Source organism: Dermochelys coriacea, chromosome 4 (genome assembly GCF_009764565.3).
Source record: "Dermochelys coriacea isolate rDerCor1 chromosome 4, rDerCor1.pri.v4, whole genome shotgun sequence".
NCBI classification, from domain to species: Eukaryota; Metazoa; Chordata; order Testudines; family Dermochelyidae; genus Dermochelys; species Dermochelys coriacea.
Window position 1 is genome coordinate 43,680,900 of NC_050071.1, and position 21,111 is coordinate 43,702,010.

The 21,111-nt window shown below is 41.5% G+C and overlaps 1 protein-coding gene across 9 annotated transcripts in view; it reads right to left on the reverse strand.

Moving 5' to 3' along the window:
• Positions 1–18,768, reverse strand: part of ANKRD50 (ankyrin repeat domain 50) — a 50,096-nt gene extending 31,328 nt beyond the window's left edge. For 2 of the 9 annotated variants that reach the window (XR_006280691.1, XM_038399747.2), the window contains exons 1-2: positions 18,591–18,768; positions 16,196–17,447 (exon numbers count right to left, since the gene is read on the reverse strand). Coding sequence is in view for 3 of the 9 variants with exons in the window: in XM_038399747.2 (XP_038255675.1) it covers positions 16,196–16,674 (479 nt within the window). In the remaining 6 variants the exon portion in view is untranslated. Of the gene's footprint in view, positions 1–12,791; positions 12,980–14,589; positions 14,611–14,690; positions 14,796–16,195; positions 17,448–17,592; positions 17,729–17,838; positions 18,141–18,590 lie in introns of those variants that run through there. The other 7 variants (XM_043512957.1, XR_006280692.1, XM_043512956.1 and 4 more) reach the window with 7 other exon arrangements.
• Between the last annotated feature and the right edge of the window lie 2,343 nt (positions 18,769–21,111).

Below are 21,111 nucleotides of genomic sequence, written 5' to 3' on the forward strand. Positions count from 1 at the left end.
GCTTTTCCAGATCATTTATGAATATGTTGAAGAGCACTGGTCCCATTACAGATCCTTGTAGAACCCCACTGTTTACCTCTTTCCACTGACCACTTATTCCTACCATTTGTTTCCTATCTAGTTACTGATCCATGAGGACCTTCCATCTTAGCTGACTGCTTACAAGCCGTTGGTGTCAGACACGGTTAAAGGTTTTCTGAAAGTACACTATTTCCGGATTATCCCTCCCATGTGCTTGTTAACCCTCTCAAAGAATTCTAATAGATTGGTGAAGCATGATTTCCCTTTTCAAAGCTGTGTTGACTCTTCCCAACATGTTGTGTTCATCTATCTGTCTGATAATTCTGTTCTTCATGATGGTTTCACCTAATTTGCATGATACTGAAGATAGATTTACTGGCCTGTCATTGCCAAGATCGCCTCTGGAGCCTTTCTAAAAAAAATGGCATTAAATTAGTATCCTCCATTCATCTAGTACAGAGGCTGATTTACAAACCAGAGCATGTAGTTCTGTAACATCATATCAGAGTTCCTTCAGAATGTTTGGGTGAATACCATTTTGTCCTGGTGACTTATTATTGTTTAGTTTATCAATTTGTTTCAAATCCTCCTTTACTGACACCTCAATCTGGGACAGGTCCTCAGATCTGTCACCTAAAAGTATGGCTCAGGTGTAGATATCTCCCCCACATCCTCTGCAATGAAGACTGATGTAGAGAATTCATTTAGCTTCTCGCAAAATGAGGCCCATTGTCAGTTGTCCTATATGCCATAACACACACCATTAAAGATTGAGAACTTCCAGCGATGATTTCTAGAAGCACAGCATAAAATTTAGTGGAGCTCACAGGAAGCAGAATTTAGGGAAATATATGCTTTCTTGTAGTGGGAGGGCCATAGGGAGTATTTTGCAAGTAACCAGATTATATATTATAAGTAGGAAAAGAAAGAGAAGATAACGAAAATATGACTATAGTAGCCACACAGTGGCTGCAAATTCTTTCCTCATGCCCGTTAGAGGACTGGAGTAGGCTGCTTATCTTATTATATTTACAATCATGTGTAATATGATCTCTTTACATAACCTGTCACCTTGATTTCCAGACCCTTCTTTCCTGGATCTTTCACAGTGACACTGATTTTGTCGCACAAATTAAGATCTATACCTCAGATGACTAAAATAACTTACACTAAATGATTACCTTTTCTTTTATGGTTGTTTTCAACTAGCTTCTAAATATCCCCTTGAATCTCTCATGCTGGCTCAGAGTAATTAGGATTAACTAGATTTTTAAAACCTCACAGTTAGTATTTTAATGTTTATTCAAAAGCAATCAAGTAAATATGAATAATAGATTAAGTCCATGGAACAAAAATGCCCTATCAGTTTATTTTTAGAAGATCATATGATTGGAAACCAACCCATAAACTAGTTAAAGTCACTGTTTTCTGTGTTCCCCCCCGTTTCCCCAATCTGTAAAACTGAAAAAACAACAACCTTCTTTGGAAAAACACTTTACTGATAAGTCACTATAAAAAGAATGAGATTATTAAAAAAAAAGTTGTTGACCAATCAGTGCTCTCATTTTGACATACAACAGAACGTATAAAACTGCAGTTAGTTTTACAGCAACTTGGTAACCAAATGTATTCCAAAATTAAACAATTTGGTCTTTTTATTCTCCTCCAGTAAATAGCCAGCTCCCTTAGCCATATAGACTCAATCTTCACTCCCAGTCAATGGAGCTGCTTCAATGACCAATGTTAGTTGAACATACTAACATTAAACTGAATCCAAGTTCCCACAGCTTTATGCATTCTAGATTAGTCACTTTACGAAACTATGGAACATAAACTAAATTGATAAATCTGACTAGTCTGGATTTATATATTGCCCAGACAGACAATAAGCAGAGACTGACTTCTGTATAGAAGATCATAAATATTGACTTTCAAAGCAAATATTAACCACAGAAAAGGCGGGGAGAGGGGAGGCTGAGGAGCTGGGGCACTGAACTATTAGAGGAGAATGCACTCGACACTGACTCTTGACAAATGTATTTTGAGTTTATATTCTAGGTAATTACACTTCTGATTGTTCTGTAATCATGTAATAAAAGGCACTACCACAACGCAGACACACAAAGTGACTCAGTAATGGTACAGCAGGTTAACAATCTGGGTTTAATGTTAGATTAGTCTTTCCAATATATTTAATCTCAGGAGAAAAAAATACAATAGGGAGCTATGGAGACTATTTCTATGTGACATGGGATTCTTCAGCCACCTTGGTACAGCAGCCTGGGGTCTAGACCACCATATGTCTAATTACATATCTTCTGGGGTTTTCAGTGTATAGGCTGGATAGTAAAATGAAGCTTTTGACAAGTCCAATTCCACAAATACTGGTTAACATGAAAGAGTTCTGCTGGAATTCATCTCTTACCTGGTTGTATGCTTGGGGTAGAGTATTCCCTCTTTTGTTGCTTTACCATATACATCTTCTCCCCTCATGTACTAAGTCAAAATGATTGCTTTCAATCTTTAATTTCAGTGGCCCTTAGCGGCAGAGAAGTATATTCCATTCTTTCTTTGCTCCAATACACTCTATGTGGTTATTTTGTTTATCTTTCTCTCCCTTCTATTTCTAGCAGATAGTTCCTTACATGAAGGTTTTATTAACTTTCCATACATCCTTGTATAGTATCTACTGTCCACTCTGCACACTTAACTTTGGTATGTATTCTATAGTTTATTAAGTAAGATCCATTTTTATCATCATCTATAATAGAATAGGGCAATTGATAGCTGTTATATTGTACTACCACTTTCTTTTTTCCCCCCTTTACAGTATACAGGAACAAATGGGTTATAAATGGGGTGTCTTATGGCACCAAAGACAGGAGTGTTTTTCCTTTTAAAAAAGGAAAAGTAAACAAACAAGGAAAAATGTCAGCATAAAATATATTTGGGATTAGTGAATCAAATTAATGCAGGTGTTACAGAATTTTCCGTAATTTATGTTTTCTGGAAAATAATCACAGTTCCATTTTTGTGGGATGAGGGGTGAGAGAAGGCTCAAACAGGAAGCAGCAGCATAGTAGGATACTATAACTAATGGAGCTGATTTTGAAATTGCGGTATACTGCTGGGTATGCAATAGGTTAATGAAATGGCTTGGATAGTTTACCTGATACTAACTAGCCCAAGGACAAAGCTAGTATGAAATATACCTTTACCACCATTGCCACTCCTCATGCCCAAGATAACATCCCCTGCAATTTTAAGGCAATTCACTGGAAAAAAGTTTCTTGCTTCCCCAGGGTTTAAAATGCCAGTCATTTTAAGTTTCTTATTAAAAATTATATAGCAGAGGAGGTGAAAGGAATAGCTAGCATCTTCTTGAGTTTGGTGAGACTACAAACTTTCACCAATTGCATCCAACATCTAATATACCCATGAATAGACCCTCTCCTGCTGTCTCCTAGGAGACTTTTGTGAAGCTACACAGGAGAATGATGTGGTATCTAGGTATTTATATCATGCTCATCACTGATAAAATACCAAAAATATAAAACAATGAGGAAGGGATGTACATATCAATAGAACAATCTTTGGACTGTAACCCTTCTTGTGTGGTCCCACTATTTCCTCTCTTGCTCTCCCTCTAGAACATCTACAATGCAACTGTCAAAATCTTCTTGCTTGACCCGTACATGGACCACAGTTACCCTCCCCCTTTCTGAAAATCCCCAGTAGTCCCCATTGGACCCATCAAATCACCTATTAAAAGCAAACAGATTCCTGTCCTTGCTTTCAAGGTGTGGCACGCCTACATGCTAGTAAGTCTCTCTGGTCTTTTGATCACATCCTACCTGCCACATCTTGAAAGCAAAGGACAGCATCGTAAGGCCTTCTTCCCTTCCACCTACACCATGAATTATCTTAGTGTAGTGACAGGATCCCACCCTCTTAAAAACCCACTTCCTTTACACCACCTTCAAAGGCCACCTCCCATGCAAACATCCCCATCACCACTCCAACTTTTTATTTAAAAAAAGACACAAATAATCACCATCCTCTGGGGCTCCTAATCTAAAAGACAAATGGAAAAAAGAGAATAAATTCTTCAAGCAGGAAATATATCTTTGTGGATGTTACGTAGTATCATTAATTTAAAATGAATTAATAGCTATTACTATCTCACAGGACATGGCAGATTTCTCAATCTTCCTGATATGGCCATTCCACACATTAACATCCATTCCAGGACAAGAGCTAGGTCGCCTTCAGGAGTATTGCTCCACTTCTGCTTTCAGCAATAAATCAGTGGTTCTCAAACTTGTATTGGTGACCCCTTTTACATAGCAAGGCTCGGAGTGCAACCCCCCCCCCCCTTATAAATTAAAAACACTTAACACTATTATAAATGCTGGAGGTGAAGCAGGGTTGGGGGAGAGGCTGACAGCTTGTGACCCCTCACATAATAACCTCATGACCCCCCTGAGGGGTCAAACCCCAGTTTGAGAACCCCTGTTCTAAATGCTAGTTTCTCCCAGAGTTCTAGGAGCTTGTGTTGACATACTCAATTCCTGCTAGCTCACAGAAGCCTGTTCTAAATCTTTCATGTGGTTAAAAAAAAAAAAAAAAAAAAGAATTTGAACACTGAGTCACCTGTCTGACAACTAATTAAAAAAGTAACTCTCAAACACTGGCACAAGTCCTGGTTGTTGGGAAAAAATAAATCAGGACAACTAGTTAAGTAGCACCATCTTAAAACAAGTGGACAGAAATTCATTATAAAAATACTAATCTTGTTTTTTATGTTTATAGTTAGTGTGAAAAAATTGACTACATAAAAGAGGTTTCAAAACACTAAAATATATACTAGTCTGTTCTAGTCTAGTCTGCAGGAGCTGTTAGACTTGTGAAATACTTCACAGGAAAAGCTGGAAGATTTAAGATTGCACTAGGTGGATGAAAGACGAAACATTAGTGTCTATTAAAATAGAAGATGAGAAAGGTCTATAACTTGTCATAATTAAAATTCCCTAAGGGAAACTATCTTAAAGCAATTCAAACTGAATAGGTTAAAATCTTAAATGGTATTATGTTCAATGTGTTCATAATGATTCCATACATATAAAAGAGAAGAATCCAACTTACTCTTATAAACACTATTACATCACCAGAGGTTCTAAAACAGAAAAGCTTCTACAGAAATGTCACCAAGTACTTAAACTTAATACTTAACTTTCTAATATTCTAGAGCATCAAGTTGAAGAGTGAGAACATGGAAGTACAGTATTCTTTACACAAGACACTTATTAATTGTGGTAAGTAAAAACTTAAACAGGCAACCCAGAATAGTCGCATTTTACTTTCAAAATGGAGTATACCACCTATTGCAAAGTAAGCAGGGTTTCATTACAGTTAAGTGGGGAAATGTACACTAAAAAAAATAAGAATTTTCTTTATGAAACATGCAATTTTACAACAGAAAGTTAAAAAAGGTTCAGTCGGAACTACAATTTGAGTGGTCAATTTCCCTTTAATCTTGTGTGCTGGTTCCTTGCAGTGAAAGAATTATTTCTTCACCTCTGCGTTGGAGTTATCTTCAGTCTGTGTCCTGATCCTTGCATTATTTTCAGTAACATCTACTTCAGAATAAAGTTACTGAATAATTAAAGGTAGGGGTCAAATGCTATGTTCTTTAGTGCAAAACCCAGGAAGTGAATTACTAGATCATGTAATTACATATTTCTAATTTAGTCCAGTTAGTTAAGCACAGAGAAGAACGGTATTCATGATAGTCTAAGTGAACTGCTGCAGAGAGTAATAAGTTAAATTTAAGACAGCTAGTGATTTATAAACAACATTTAGCATTTATATACTGTAGTCTTCAAAGTATGTATATCCACAGAGGATACAATTACAGTTTAGTTTTATGGGCTTATTTTATTTTGCTTTGTTCCTTATTTCTCTCACCGAGGTGGTCTTGGTCAGTTTTGGGTTGTTAGCTAGATCTCAAAAGATCTTTTGATCTTGTAGGCAATAGCACAGTTTACTATAAACAGAGAAGGTCCTATATTGCAACAGAAGACAGAGCCTTCAAAAACTATTTAATACGTAGGAAGAGATTAAATATTTGCTATTTTAAACTTCTTCAATCAAAAAAAATCAGCATTGTTTTGAAAGTCTTATTGTCGACAGTTTATTTTTAAAATTCAAGTTTATCATATCCACTTGATGAAGGTGGATGTTCTTGGCATAGCATTTCAGAGCCAGGAATCAAGAGTTCAAAACAAAACTTTTTTTTTTTTTTATGGTTGACTCTTAGGTACTGGAGTTATAAAGATGAGATTATCTGTTTTAAGTATTGTTACATACAAAACATGCATGCATGCATATGTGGACTTTTATACCTTTTTTTTAAAAAAAGTGGCTTTTTTTATTTGCCTATTATGTGTTCAGAGCTTTCCTAAACAGCAGCAGAACGAAATTAGTCAGGTCAGTTTCATTGCTGCTATTTAGAACCCAAAGGACTCAGCAAGGCTGAGAAGAACCATGACTATTTCACTCTACCGCTGCTTGGGAAAGCTGTGATCACAGCAGACACTGCCTGGAGCTATTCACAAGGAAAGAGGATAAAGACAACACCACCACCACGAACACCCACACAGAAGCCAGGGATGATCGTGGTTGTGTCTTCCAGCAGCCAGGACCTGGAAGGAGGGGGAAGGATGTAGGGGACCCTCACTGCAACAGCCAGGAGGCTCAAGTAAGAGAAGACAGGGTATGAAGAGTCAGGTTACCTGACTTTTCCAGAGGAAAATACAAAAGATGACAGAGCAAAGTGCAGACAATACACTGATAGAAAAATCAACATCCTCCTACTTCACAGCAGCCTAGCTTTAGGCTACTGCAACTATCCACAGACTAGATCTAGCTGGTTCCCACAGTCTAGCTGGTTCCATATCAGCCTTTGGCTAATACACATCTAGTAGTTTATTCCAGTCTTGATGGTAGTATGGTCTTTCACTAAACTTAGCTCTATTAAAAAGGAAAAGCTTGAACACCAATGTGCCATGCCCTCACCTTTTACTCTCAAAGTTAAGACCTTTCTCACAGCTATCATTCTGAACTTATGAGTATCAGTGAAACTGTCAAAGATAGCATCCACTTCATACTGCTGACAGCTGTGAATAGCAAAGCAGGCAAACAGCATGAAGTGGACAGCACTGTAGTTATGCATTAGGGAGGTAGACCCAAAACACTGGGGAGGGTTAAAATAGTAAAGATCCATCCCACTCCCCTTCAAAGCAGCCAGGATCATCTTTAGACAAAACTCTTGCCTCAGCAGCTAGTGATGTGGAGCTTTAGTTTCAGACACTCACTGGTCAAAGTTCAAGCAGCAAGAACCTGAAATGGCAGCAGTCATTCAAAAGGAAACTGACTATTGCCTCAATGGTGAAGATCTACCACAATCAGTATTTTAAAAACTGAACAGTAAGCACCATCAATCTAAAGCACAATCTAGTTCATATATTTCCACCATGCTAGCAAGGTGCCTCAAAATAATAAATTTAAGATGCTACAGTCCAAATAATGAAACATACTAATTAACTACTTGATAAAGTCTGTGTAATTCCTGAACATTCAAATTACTATTATAAAAAGCACAGCTTCTTCATAGTTCATTTGACTAGTTATATTAAAATACCAATACACTTAAGCAAATAAATCCAAAGATTTTTCCTCATTTGCTTTTAAATGAGACTATGCTCAGAAAAGCAACGGTAAAAAATGGGATTGTGATGGTAGTGTATATTTATGGTCTCTCAGTGGACTTCCACCCCACTTTTGCTCAGTAAATAAGTAGATTTTTTCCCCCCAAACTGCAAGACCTGTAAAACTCATTCTGAAAGCAAAGCATGTTCTCACCACTTAAAAGGGAGGTAAAAGCCATCCTGAAATTGGAACTTTGTTGACAATACAGCAGCCAGAAAAAAATCCAGCTCATTCCTTGAGAGCACTGCAGAGACAGTATTGCTAACAGGAGGGGAAAATATATATAGTAAACTTTCTTTGTCTCTAAAGAAAGCTGACTGAATACACAGATTGAGTAAGATTTTAAATCAAATTTCTGACCATGAAACACAAAAGCCCTAGTCCTTTACACATTTTTCAAACACACGTCATTCCAGTGAACACCACAACTACTAATGTAGGTGAAGTTACTTATGTGCATGTAAATGTACAGGATGACAGTTTTTACAATCTACATACCACACCGACTATGTTGACAGCTTGTGCCACACGCTCTCAAAGAAACTGCGGAACCACCTGATCAACATCCTCTACAGCAAACAGGGAAACATGAAGAAGGAGCTCTCAAAACTGGATACTCTCATAAAAAACCAACCTTCCACACAAACTCCCTCGTGGCTGGACTTTACAAAAACTAGACAAGCCATTTACAACACACACTTTGCTTCTCTAGCAAAGAAAAAGGACACTAAACTAGATAAACTACTACATGCCACAAGGGACCACAACAGTGGTTCCCTTAACCCACCCAGCAATATTGTAAATCTATCCAACTATACTCTTAGCCCAGCAGAAGAATGTGTCCTATCTCGGGGCCTCTCCTTCTGCCCCTCCACCCCCACGAACGTGATATAGTTCTGTGGTGACCTAGAATCCCATTTTTGACGTCTCTGACTCAAGGAATATTTCCAACACACCTCTGACCAACATACTAACCCAGAGACCTTCATACCAAGACTACAAAAAGAAAGATTCTGGATGGACTCCTGAAGGTCAAAACAGACTGGACTTCTACATAGACTGCTTCCGCCGACATACATGGGCTGAAATTGTGGAAAAGCAGCATCACTTGCCCCATAACCTCAGCCGTGCAGAACACAATGCCATCCACAGCCTCAGAAACAACTCAATCAAAAAAGCTGACAAAGGAGGTGCTGTCGTCATCATGAATAAGTCGGAATATGAACAAGAGGCTACTAGGTAGCTCTCCAACACCACTTTCTACAAGCCATTACCCTCTGATCCCACTGAGGATTACCAAAAGAAACTACTGCACTTGCTCAAGAAACTCCCTGAAAAAGCACAAGAACAAATCTGCACAGACACAACCCTGGAACCCCTACCTGGGGTATTCTATCTGCTACCCAAGATCCAGAAACCTGGAAATCCTGGATGCCCCATCATCTCGGGCATTGGCACCCTGACAGCAGGATTGTCTGGCTATGTAGACTCCCTCCTCAGGCCCTACGCTACCAGCACTCCCAGCTATCTTCGAGACACCACTGACTTCCTGAGGAAACTACAATCCATCAGTGATCTTCCAGAAAACACTATAATGGCCACTATGGATTTATAAGCCCTCTACACCAACATTCCACACAAAGATGGGCTACAAGCCGTCAGAAACAGTATCCCCAATAATGTCACGACTAACCTGGTGGCTGAACTTTGTGACTTTGTCCTCACGCATAACTATTTCACATTTGGGGACAAGGTATACCTTCAAAACAGCGGCGCTGCAATGGATACCCGCATGACCCTAAAGTATGCCAACATTTTTATGGCCGACTTAGAACAATGCTTCCTCAGCTCTTGTCCCCTAATGCCCCTTCTCTACTTGCGCTACATTGATGACATCTTCATCATCTGGACCCATGGAAAAGAAGCCCTTGAGGAATTCCACTATGATTTCAACAATTTCCATCCCACCATCAGCCTCAGCCTAGACTAGTCTAGGCAAGAGATCCACTTCGGGACACTACAGTGCTAATAAGCGATGGTCACATAACCACCACCCTGTACCAGAAACCTACTGACTGCTATTCCTACCTACATGCTTCCAGCTTTCTCCCAGATCACACCACACGATCCACTGTCTACAGCCAAGCTCTACGATACAACTGCATTTGCTCCAACCCTCAGACAGAGACAAACACCTACAAGATCTCTATCAAGTATTCTTACAACTACAATACCCACCTGCTGAAGTGAAGAAACAGATTGACAGAGCCAGAAGAGTACCCAGAAGTCACCTACTACAGGACAGGCCCAACAAAGAAAACAGACCACCACTAGCCATCACCTTCAGCCCCCAAATAAAACCTCTCCAATGCATCGTCAAGGATCTACAACCTATTCTGAAGGATGACCCATCACTCTCACAGATCTTGGGAGACAGGCCAGTCCTTGCTTACAGACAGCCCCCCAACCTGAAGCAAATACTCACCAGCAACCACACACCACACAACAGAACCACTAACCCAGGAACCTATCCTTGAAACAAAGCCCATTGCCAACTCTGTCCACATATCTATTCAGGGGACATCATCATAGGGCCTAATCACATCAGCCACACTATCAGAGCTCATTCACCTGCACATCTACCAATGTGATATATGCCATCATGTGTCAGCAATGCCCCTCTGCCATGTACATTGGTCAAACTGGAACAGTCTCTACGTAAAAGAATAAATGGACACAAATCAGACGTCAAGAATTATAACATTCAAAAACCAGCCGGAGAACACTTCAATCTCTCTGGTCACTTGATTACAGACCTAAGAGTGGCTATTCTTCAAAACAAGAAAACCTTCAAAAACAGAATCCAACGAGAGACTTCTGAATTGGAATTAATTTGCAAACTGGATACAATTAACTTAGGCTTGAATAGAGACTGGGAGTGGATGGGTCATTACACAAAGTAAAACTATTTCCCCATGTTATTTCCTCCCCCCACCCCCCATTTTTCCTCAGATGTTCTTGTCAACTGCTGGAAATGGCCCACCTTGATCACCACCACATAAGGTTTTCTTCCTCCCTCCCCTCCCCCCACTCTCCTGCTGGTAATAGCTCATCTTAAGTGATCACTCTCCTTACAGTGTGTATGGTAACACCCATTGTTTCATGTTCTCTGTGTATAGAAATCTCCCCACTGTATTTTCCACTGAATGCATCCGATGCAGTGAGCTGCAGCTCACGAAAGCTTATGCTCAAATAAATTTGTTAGTCGCTAAGGTGCCACAAGTACTCCTTTTCTTTTTGCGAATACAGACTAACCCAGCTGCTACTCTGAAATCTCCCTTTAACATTATTTTCATGCCTATGAATTTTCTGGGTGGATGGTGTATATCTTGATGCAACGTTAACTGTCGCTAAATGTAGTTCTGTTTATTAATTTCCTTGTTTTGCCTTTAAAATTTTTTTTTTTTTTTGCTATACCTCAGTGGACAACTCCCCAGAATCAAGGAGAACAGCTGTACCTCCATAGGAATCAGAGGGAGAACCTGTGATGCCGAAATTGCTCCTGTGACAATCCTCCTGAAGAGCTGTGACATGCCACACTAGGTTATGCTTCCATGAAATTTTAGTCCCTATTTAAAAGCAAGTGTACGAAGATCAACCCTCTACGTTTAGCACAGATGACAACCTATCAGCTACAGGAACTTCCATGAAGTATTCTATGAAACACAGACTCAGAGCAGCTCTTCCCTTATCTTCTCATATTTTGGTGTTCATGGCCTTAGTCAATAACAAAGGTAGTTAACTACCTGGGATTTGAATTCTTGTTGTCCTCTTTCCCAACTCCCGGAAATTTCTCCTGGGCTATAAATGTAGTTGACAAATTTCTCTCCCCCTGCTCACTTTCAATTCCATCCTAAATGAAGATTCAGCAGGCTTGCTTTGATGCAGCTATTTTCCATTATGGCAAAAATATTATAGAATATACTACAGGCAAAAACTACTTCTGTATAATGGATATTCTAGAAATCGGCATATGAGGAGCAATAATATGGCCAAGGACAGATCCCAGAGTATTTGAAATTTCTTTAAAAAGGGGTACAAAGGAAAGCAAGGGGCCAGGAGAACTGCCAAAGGTGACGATATATAAACTATCTGTATCAATTAGTTTCAAACGACCACGCACAATTCAAATAGCAATCCAAGTTTATATTTTGTTTTGATTTTTGCCATTTCAATGCTTTGTCTTGAAAGAGATAAGCTCCCATTAAACAAAATTTTAACTTGTGTTGCAGCTAACCATTGCACTGCAACATCCAATAACTACTCAATTTAGGGAAATTAGAAGTGAAAGTATTATTTACTATCCACATAGCATGGCGATAGGTGCATTTTAAATACCTACACAGTAGTGCTTGATAAAAGTATTATATTCACAGCAGTGGAGTCTGGTCCTATACTCGTAATGCAGGTACAGCAGTCACCAGAAGTACAAACTACAAACTACTACCCCATCTTGCCAATGTACCTCACTGCCTGACCTAGGACAATACTGAATGGTTAGGGAAACAACTATTCTTCCAACACTGGCTGAGACGGTCAAGTAAATAAGCTACTTTATGCCAGTTAAAGTAAAAGGCTGCATAATGTGGACTTGTGAGCACTGAGACCACTGAATCTTTCCCTCTCACAGCCACTGACCATCCAAACAGCCACCATATAGTAAGCAGTAAAAGTATTCTAAACCTATTTGAATTTTAACATGAGGGGAAATACTTTATTAAGATATACTAGAAGATTCAAGTTCCCACTGACTTCAATTTTTATCCCTTGGGCCTTTTTAAATTCCCTATAATATTATGCACTCTTACTTTTAGTGTCCCCCCTTGCCTCCTCCCTTTCATTTTATTAGTTTCTGGTCTCTTACTTCAACCTTTACTCTATTTTCTTTTCATTTAAACTGTGCTAGGCATCTTTAAATCCACAACGAATAAGGATTTTACCTTGTTTCAGGAGCAAGGGAATCCCATGGAAGATTACATCTGTACCCGAGTTGCTCCTTTGTATAAAACACTTAGTGGTATCAGCAGAGCAGAATCTTGTTACTGTCATAATGCTCCTGCTGGCACCAGTGGAAAAGGTGTGTGCAGAAAGAGCATAGGCATGTTACTCTGCTGAGATTGGAGGTGTTCTGTGAGGGATAAGGAAATAGGATAAAAAGAAGAGGCAGACTTGCTTCTTCCTTCCTGCTTTCCTCCCTCCATTACTGGATCTATACCCCGAGCCCTCAGCTGCAGAAAGGGGCAACTGCATTTGCTTCACTGTTAGTGCTGCAACAAGCTCACTAGTGAAGCACCATGTACAGAAGTGTGATCTGAGAGGACCGGGAAGCAAGAAGCACAGACCTGGAAGAGAGACAGTAAAAAGACAAAAAGAGGAATGGGAGAATCCAATACAAGTAGAAAGAACTGAAAGTCTAACAGGAGGGAATACTGATTTAGAACCATGTTTAGTCTTCATTCTCTGGGCCAACAGGGACTATTTTCAATCATTTCACATTTAAACTTTGAAGACACAAACAAACAATCTATATAATTTTGAAAGTTTATATAGTTTCAAAGTTTAAAAACTCGGGATCAACCTAATATGAAAAACTGCTATTCCAAATTAGGACTTTACAAGTTATTTAAATAACCAATATATATTTTTCAAGAAAATGAATACTCTACCAGTAATGTAGTGCTTGAAGCACAAGGGTAATTTTTTATTAATACTGCCCATGTTTTTCAACACTGGATGCTTAAAGTTAGGCTCAAATCCATACTAAGGCCAGGTCTACAATATAAGCTTCTGCTGGCATACTTAGCTCAGTCAGGGATGTGAAGAGGTGTCATCCCTGACTGATACAGCTGTGCGGGCATGTCTCTCCCCGGGGGTAGTTTTACTATATCAGTACAAAGCATAGGTCTGCCACTATAGCTGCATCAATATTAGAAGCATAACACACTAACTAAACCAGCCGAGTGATCCAAGGTAGACAAACTAAGTTACATAAAGTAGTCCAATTTTCAAGCTTCTAGGATTTAGTCATAATGGAGTGTCTAAAAATAACATATGAACCTAACTTCAAGTACTCATTCCAAAAAACTCTTTGCCACTGTTGTAGTCTCTTTTTTTAATTTTAGACTTCTAACAAGTACAGACAGGATCACAGATTTGGGTTTTTTTAAGTAGAAGCATAGCTTCATCTGACTTTTTCTGCAATTAAATTAAATTTAAAGCTTTGATCCTTGCAGAGTTTTTTGAATTTAGAACATCTAAAGGAAACAGCAACAAGGAGTGAAGGTAAGACAGACAATCTAAAGCAAGAACTTCAGCTGCAACTGTGTTCATTACCGAACTATTTTGTGATAAAAAATGTGCTTATCAAGACGAGTGCCCAAAAGCAGTAATACCAGCAGCAATTCCTTCTTTTAGTTTTACATCCAGTGACTGACATTTATCAAGAGGCCTGCTCAAGTTTTCCACACTCTTGATCTCATTTCTCTTTCAATTGTGCATCAGGTTTTAGGAACAATTTCAAAAGTTCATAAATGGGTGGGAGAAAGAAGCTAAATATATTAAACTGAATGAATTAGTTTACTTGATTTTACCTTTTTGAAGAAAAGGAATTAAAAACATGAATACATTTGAAAAGCCTCATTTTTCTGGGTTACAGTTATACTGTTCACTATGCATAAATAGTTTTAAGCATCTACAGCTCCTAATCTCTCTCACCTTTTTAACTTTGTTTTTCAGTACCTTTACAATCTCAAATTCTCACATCCACACTTCATCTTAGTACTCCCAGTGCTAATTCCATTTCTCTGTTTACAGCTACCGGAAGTGAAAGTGACCAATACCTATCTTTAAATCAGGCACCAGCACTAGCCCCTGATGGGCAGAGTCAGTGGATTCCATGCAGAAGCAGGGTTCTGCCCATGCAGACCCTGTTGCAAGTTCATAGCCTAGAATGGAAAATATTTTGTTTATAAATCTAAACAAACTTATAATAGTAACTATTTTAAACTTTAATGGGGGGGGGGGGGAGAGTGAGGAGGGAAAAGAAGGTATGATCAACTTAATGCTTGTGAAAAATGTGGGTTTGAAAGCACTGGAGACTTAAAATCCTATTTATCCACAGGGCAAAAACAGAACAGGTACTGTAATGCAAGCTTCCCTCATTCCACTTTGCCAATGTGATCAGGTACTGTTCTTCAGTCTCAGTGGCTGTTTAGCTAACTCTCTGGCTGAGACTGAAAGGAAAAATTCTTATGGTGATTTTCGTAATGTGAACATTAATCCACTTAGACTTCAGAGACCCCTAAAACATTCACACAGGCCACTTGAAAGCCATGACATAGCTACTGTTAACTTGGGAAAGTTTCACAGTAATGACCTAGTGGTAAAAATGCCAATATTCCACTACAAATACTGTATTGAGTCACTATCTTTACTGTTTTTTCCCTTCATTTTAATTGTTAACATTAAATTAAACTCTTATGCAGCTATACCAAAAAAGGAGTGTCTAGTGCTGTGATCAATTATACACTCCTGAAGATCTTTCTGTAAGTTGCTTTACAAACAATGATCATCAATGTTCCTGCTGCGGATAAAGCTTTCAACAGTATGCTGAACACATATTTGTTTTGCAAGGGGCACTGATGGCAAAAATGAATACTGCAATGCTGAGCTAGTGATTTCCCTCAGTTATTCAGTTTCTATGATTTTGCTTATAAAAAAAATCCCCACATCTCAAAGTTATTTCTACACAGAATATGGATTCCCAAGTTTTTTTAAATATCAACTGAAAGAATAGTTACGATTCTGTACCACCTTATACTGTGAAAAAGTGGTAATTCCATAAGTAGTTATGTGAATTTAGTGCAATCCATGCATATTTAAGTGAGATAGATTAATTTTAACTTAACATTTTCCTACCTGATCTTGTGGGATACAGGCTGGGGTTTGATACAGGATGGCAATTCTTAAGGTCTACCTTGTCCACTATCCTGTCTGACAGTGGCAAGTACCAAATACTGCAGAATTCTTGCAATTCCTCTGAACTATGGAGATGTGGGATAATCTGCCTCCCCCCTTGGGCTTTAGTAGCTATTCTCCAAGGCCCTATCCCTCCAAAAATATAAAATTATAGCTCTAGATTTTTTTAGATCCATAACTATATTTCAAAAAGAATATCTATGTGAGCTATGGGAACAGGAAGTTACATTTTTCCCCCCCATGACAATTTTGGAAGCTATGGGAGCAATCCATGAAGATCAACAAGCATATTTTTCCTGTCTGTAAGTGCTTTAGGCTCTTTGAATGAAAGGCACTATATAAAAACACAACGTGGTTTTATTTTTACCTTTTAAATGCTTCAGCAGGATTCCTCTCACATTCCCCAGGTTGCAAGAGACTTTGAACTGCAGGATCTCTTAGTTTGTCTTCATATCCCTGGATGAGTCCACTGCGGCAGATTTGGGTAACTAAACTTCTAATAAACCCTCCCACACACAGTGTGTCAGAATCTTGGGCCCTGCAGAAGTGGAAAGCTAGAGCATGGCAATGCAAGCCTCTTTGTAGGCTTGCAGGTGAGCTTGGCCACAATAATTCAGTACTGAGGGCTGTCTTCCCACTACCAGGCCCTCCTACCAACAACACCCCCCAGGCAGCTCCTTTCCCAGAGACAACACCAGCATTATTCCCAGAATTTGCTACAAGAGATTGTTTGTTGGCAGCAGTGCTGCTGCAGTTAGCTTTCTCCTGAAGGCAGTGCTGAAGCTTGTGGAAAACCCACTCCCTACAGTAAAACTGCTTCCCTTGTAGCAAACTTGTTTGAGCCATTTTGTAGACCTTTGTCCCTGGGATTGGTCATAAGCAGCAATACACCTTCAACATCTTAAAGTCTGGATATAAGGATCCATCTTGCACAGATTCATCTTCTGCATGGAACCAGCCACAGGGTGACAATGAGTTAACCCTTCTTGTAAAAGAATAGCCTCTTTATAAGACAATCAGAGGCATTCCATTCAGATGCTTTATCATGATTAGAGTGTAGCGTGTTCAACTGCTTACGTGGCCAAGCGATGCCTGGTACCAAAGGCTCAATAATACTTCTCATATGGCTCAAAAGGTAACAATTCCATGACTACACCTGTAGTTTATACAGTTGTGTATGTTCCCAAAGTACAGAGGAGACCATGAAACTGGTGAAACTGAAAGACTTTTTTTTCCAGTATGTATTAGATGCCTCTCAATTCCAAACATTAAACTTTATGGATTCACATTGAGAAAAAGCTGTCCACGGTAAAATATAGCTTCTGAGGAGTCTATACAGAAGATTTTTTTCTTCACAAAGTAAAATTTATATTGCAAACACGTAGATCTGTACCACTTCTTGTGAACTGGTCAGTATAAATACCAAACCTTGCAGGCTTCATACATCTGGGCAAGTACCAGGGAAGTGCTTCAAATTATGGTCTCTTATGTAGCAGAGCTGAAAATGTTAACACCTCCTTAATGTAGGACAAGTGCTTCCTTCCAGATCTTGAATTCTTCCTCAACTATTTCTCAGAGATCTCAATTGCAAGATGTAAAAACAAAATTCTTCTCTGGACCTATGAAATAAAGAACAAGACAATGATTTTCACTCCAGGTGCAATATATCACATCATGATTTTACTATACATCTGCTAAAACCAAGAACTCATATTCCCCATTTGTACCAATTTCTGAAAGTCTTAAAGTTAATCTCAAATTTACTGAGGAGAAATAAGTTTAGTCAAGGTTCTTGTACTTCTGCTGTGGGTACGAGTTGCAATTAGTCACATTCACATCCTATGATTGGCTTTAAAGTGACCTCAACACTACATCGAGGAAAGTAAGCCTCCCCCTGATTCTAAGGAGACACATGCACCCTATTATCCTGAACGTCCTTCCCGACCAACATTTGTTCATTTGAATATCCTTTGACTTGCTTTCTCTACTACCAGGTGCATTTTTACATACCAGTGCTGTCCACAGCTCTCTTTACACCACTTCTTTGTTCATGATTTGTATGCATTAGGGCACACCGCAGCCTCTTGGAGTCCCATTTTAATTCATCCACCGCTAACAACCTATGGTTTATTCTTGTGCAGCACATTTCTGTTATCGGTACTATTCCCCCTGGCTGGGTTCAGTATTCTTTCGTTTTTGGTTCTTTGCTTTAGGTCCCCAATGCGGGGCTTTACGTTTCAGCTGATACGTAGGCAGGGCTAAAGAGTCACTTCGCCAGGTCCTGCTGGTCGAGCTACATTTTTACACCAGCACTGTCGAAGTGAGCAGCTGTGAGCTCTCGCCCCATCTGCTTCTCCTACACACCACACTGGAGACACACGCCCTGTCCCTCCCCCCCGGCCCCACGCAGCAGAAACAGCCTGTGAGCACACAGCGCCCGGCACAAAGATCCCAGCCAGCAGCAGCAGCAGCCCCGCGCCCCTCCTCCTTCCCGGGTGCGTTCGGCTTTTCCAAGCCCCTGGGCCCTCTGAAACTCCCCAGCTCCCCGCCCGGCCCACGCTGGGTTTCGCCCTACCCCGGCAGGGCGGGGGGGGGGGGGGGCAGCCGCCCGGCTCGAGCGGCAGCCCCGGCTACAGACACAGGCTCAGCCCCCGCTCGCTCTGCCGCAGGCTCGGACGGAAGCAGCAGCGGCGGCGGCGGCTCCTGCTGCCGTCGCCGCCGCCCGGCTCCTCGGCAAGGGGCCTCCGCGGCTGCTCGGTTACCTTCCCCGGCCACCTCCGCTCCCCGCCGGCCGCTGCTCCCGCACGGCGCGTCCCTGCCCCGTCCCCTCCCTTGTTCTCGCTGCCGAGCCCTGACGCCCGTGACGGTCTCAGCCCGTCTGGTCCGCTCGGCTCGTCCCTGACCCGCCCCAGCCCCTGCGCTCGGGCCACGCCCCTTCCCCCGCTCGGCCCCGCCTCTTCCCCCTCCTCTCGGCAGCGGCCCCGCCGCCCCGCTCCTCGCGCGTGCGACGGCGGTTGGGGGGGGGACGTGGTGGGACAGATGCTGCGTGACATCTGGGGAAAGAAATAGTTCGGGGCGGAGGGAGATGAGCTGAGGCGCTGGTATCCTTCCACCGCCTCATCACTCGCCCTCCTCCCCCTCCCCCCCCGCGCCTGGGGGCTTTGTCCTGCCGCGTGCGTCGCCTCCCCGCCCCAACTATCGGCAATAGCCGGGGATCTCTGCCCCGCCACCTGTAGCGCGGTCGCAGGGGTAGCAGCAACCTCCCCACGCACTCCAATGGCAGGTGGGGGCTGCCTCCCCCCATGCACTCAGCGGCCGTTCACAGGGGGGCAGCCCCTTTCCCTCAACAGTACTTCTCGCCCCATAGCTATTGCATGGCTGGCACCTGCCGCTGGGGGCTCCTGCAATAGCTGGGGGGTGGGGGGGGGTGATCATAGGAGCCCCCTCCCGAGTCCCGCCTGCCCATTGTTTGTGGGGAGGGTCACATCCTCATTTTACAGCGTTAGTAAATACCCAAAGGTGGGCTCCCCTGCACTGCTAGTGCTGAATTTTTACAAGCGGTCACTGCAGGAAGAAAGCCCGCAGCCTCAGCACTTTAATGGGTCCTGCATTTTTAAATCCCAAGGTGCACCCCACATTTGGGCTTGCTGATCCTGCCAGCACCACGACCACCAGGATTTTGGGTAGTGGCACACCGTTTAATAAAGGCTCCACCAGCCACCACCACCCCCCAGCTCACCTACTCCCCTGCACAGCCTCCCACAGGCATAGGAGCTGGAGGTCTTGCTGCACCCCCTGGGCTTGAAGTGGTTTCCATTACATACATGGTTTACCGTTTGGTTCAATGGCTCTCAGCACCCCTGCTGTACAAATTTTTCCAGCACCCCAACCCATAGAGGAGGTGTGGCAGGCTAGAAATCTTCCTAACGCTAGTTTTCCTTAGAGCAGCTTCTCTTGTTCAGCTGGGGAAGCCCTGCAGGTGGCAGCAGCCCAGGGTTGGAGGCTCTGCTCCACGTGCCTGTTCTCTGTCTGTTTACATGGGTCTACAAACCACCACCCAAAGCTGTTAGTTGCCAGAAACACACAGTTCACAGCAAAGTACAAAAAATTAAGATTAAACAGAAAGCTCACAAAACAGCAGTTCTAACTGTACAGATGCAGAAATAATGCATTTAGATTTGCTATATCCCTTGAATTCTTTTTTGTTAAACCCAAACCTGATAATTTCTCTCTCCCGGCACTTCATTGCCTTTTCTCATTTTACACTGAGTTGTCCCATTTCAGACACCAAATTTCATTTCGCTGACAGAAAGCGCAGCCTTGCCAAGCCAACTCTCACAAATTACTTGCAGTAATGTGATTTTGTACAGTTTTCCCTTGCTGCTCATGATTCATTTAAGCTGAAATCATAGCTTTTCCAAGTCTGCTGCTGCTAGGAGGGATGGTATGCTGTCGTTCAGCAGAGCCAAAGAGCTCACACTTTATGGGGAGTGAAAGAGTACCACTTGTCCCATTCATAGAGCATGGGAAGGGGGGATCAGAGCAAGGGAAAAGCACTAGTGACAGTCTCCTATGGGGCAGATGACTTGCCATCTGGAGTCACTCTGGGGAGCGAGGATAAGGCGGTGCAATACACTTGCAAGGACATCGCTTCCCTGCTTCAAGCAGAACAGTGGCAAAAAAGAGGAAAAATGAAATAGGGTGACAAGGAATAAATCAACCATGGAGAGAACAGGAGACAGTGATTACAGGGGGCAGAGGAAGTACAGAAGAAAGTGGTGGAGTGACAAAAGGGAGAAGGAGAGAAAGAGCTCTTTCCTCCCCATTGAGGGCAGGTGGGGTGCAGGAAAGAACGGAAGTGCCTCTCAGAAAAGCAGAAAGGATGGGAGTGTGGAACTCAGCCTCCCATTTTTGCGTACGATTTCAGATTGAATTTTCAACATAATGCACACACAATTTGGATAGAGAGAGAAGGGGGCTGCATTTCACCACCAAGTTCAAAAATAGACAAGCATGTTATGTTTTCTCTATCATGATTTTCTGACCTCTTGTAGTTGGTTGAATTGTTTATGGGAGGTTTTCCATCGATTTCAGTGGATTGTGGCTCAAGTCCTATACAATCACCACATAGTACTAGTATGCACCTGTGACTTTTCACATGTCAGGATAGTGTAGTATATGCAGACATCCAAATCCTCATAGGCATTGCAATGCTCAGCACCTCACCATCTAACTTGTAGGCACTTAGAAAAATCATTGGAATAATATTGGTATCCACAAAGT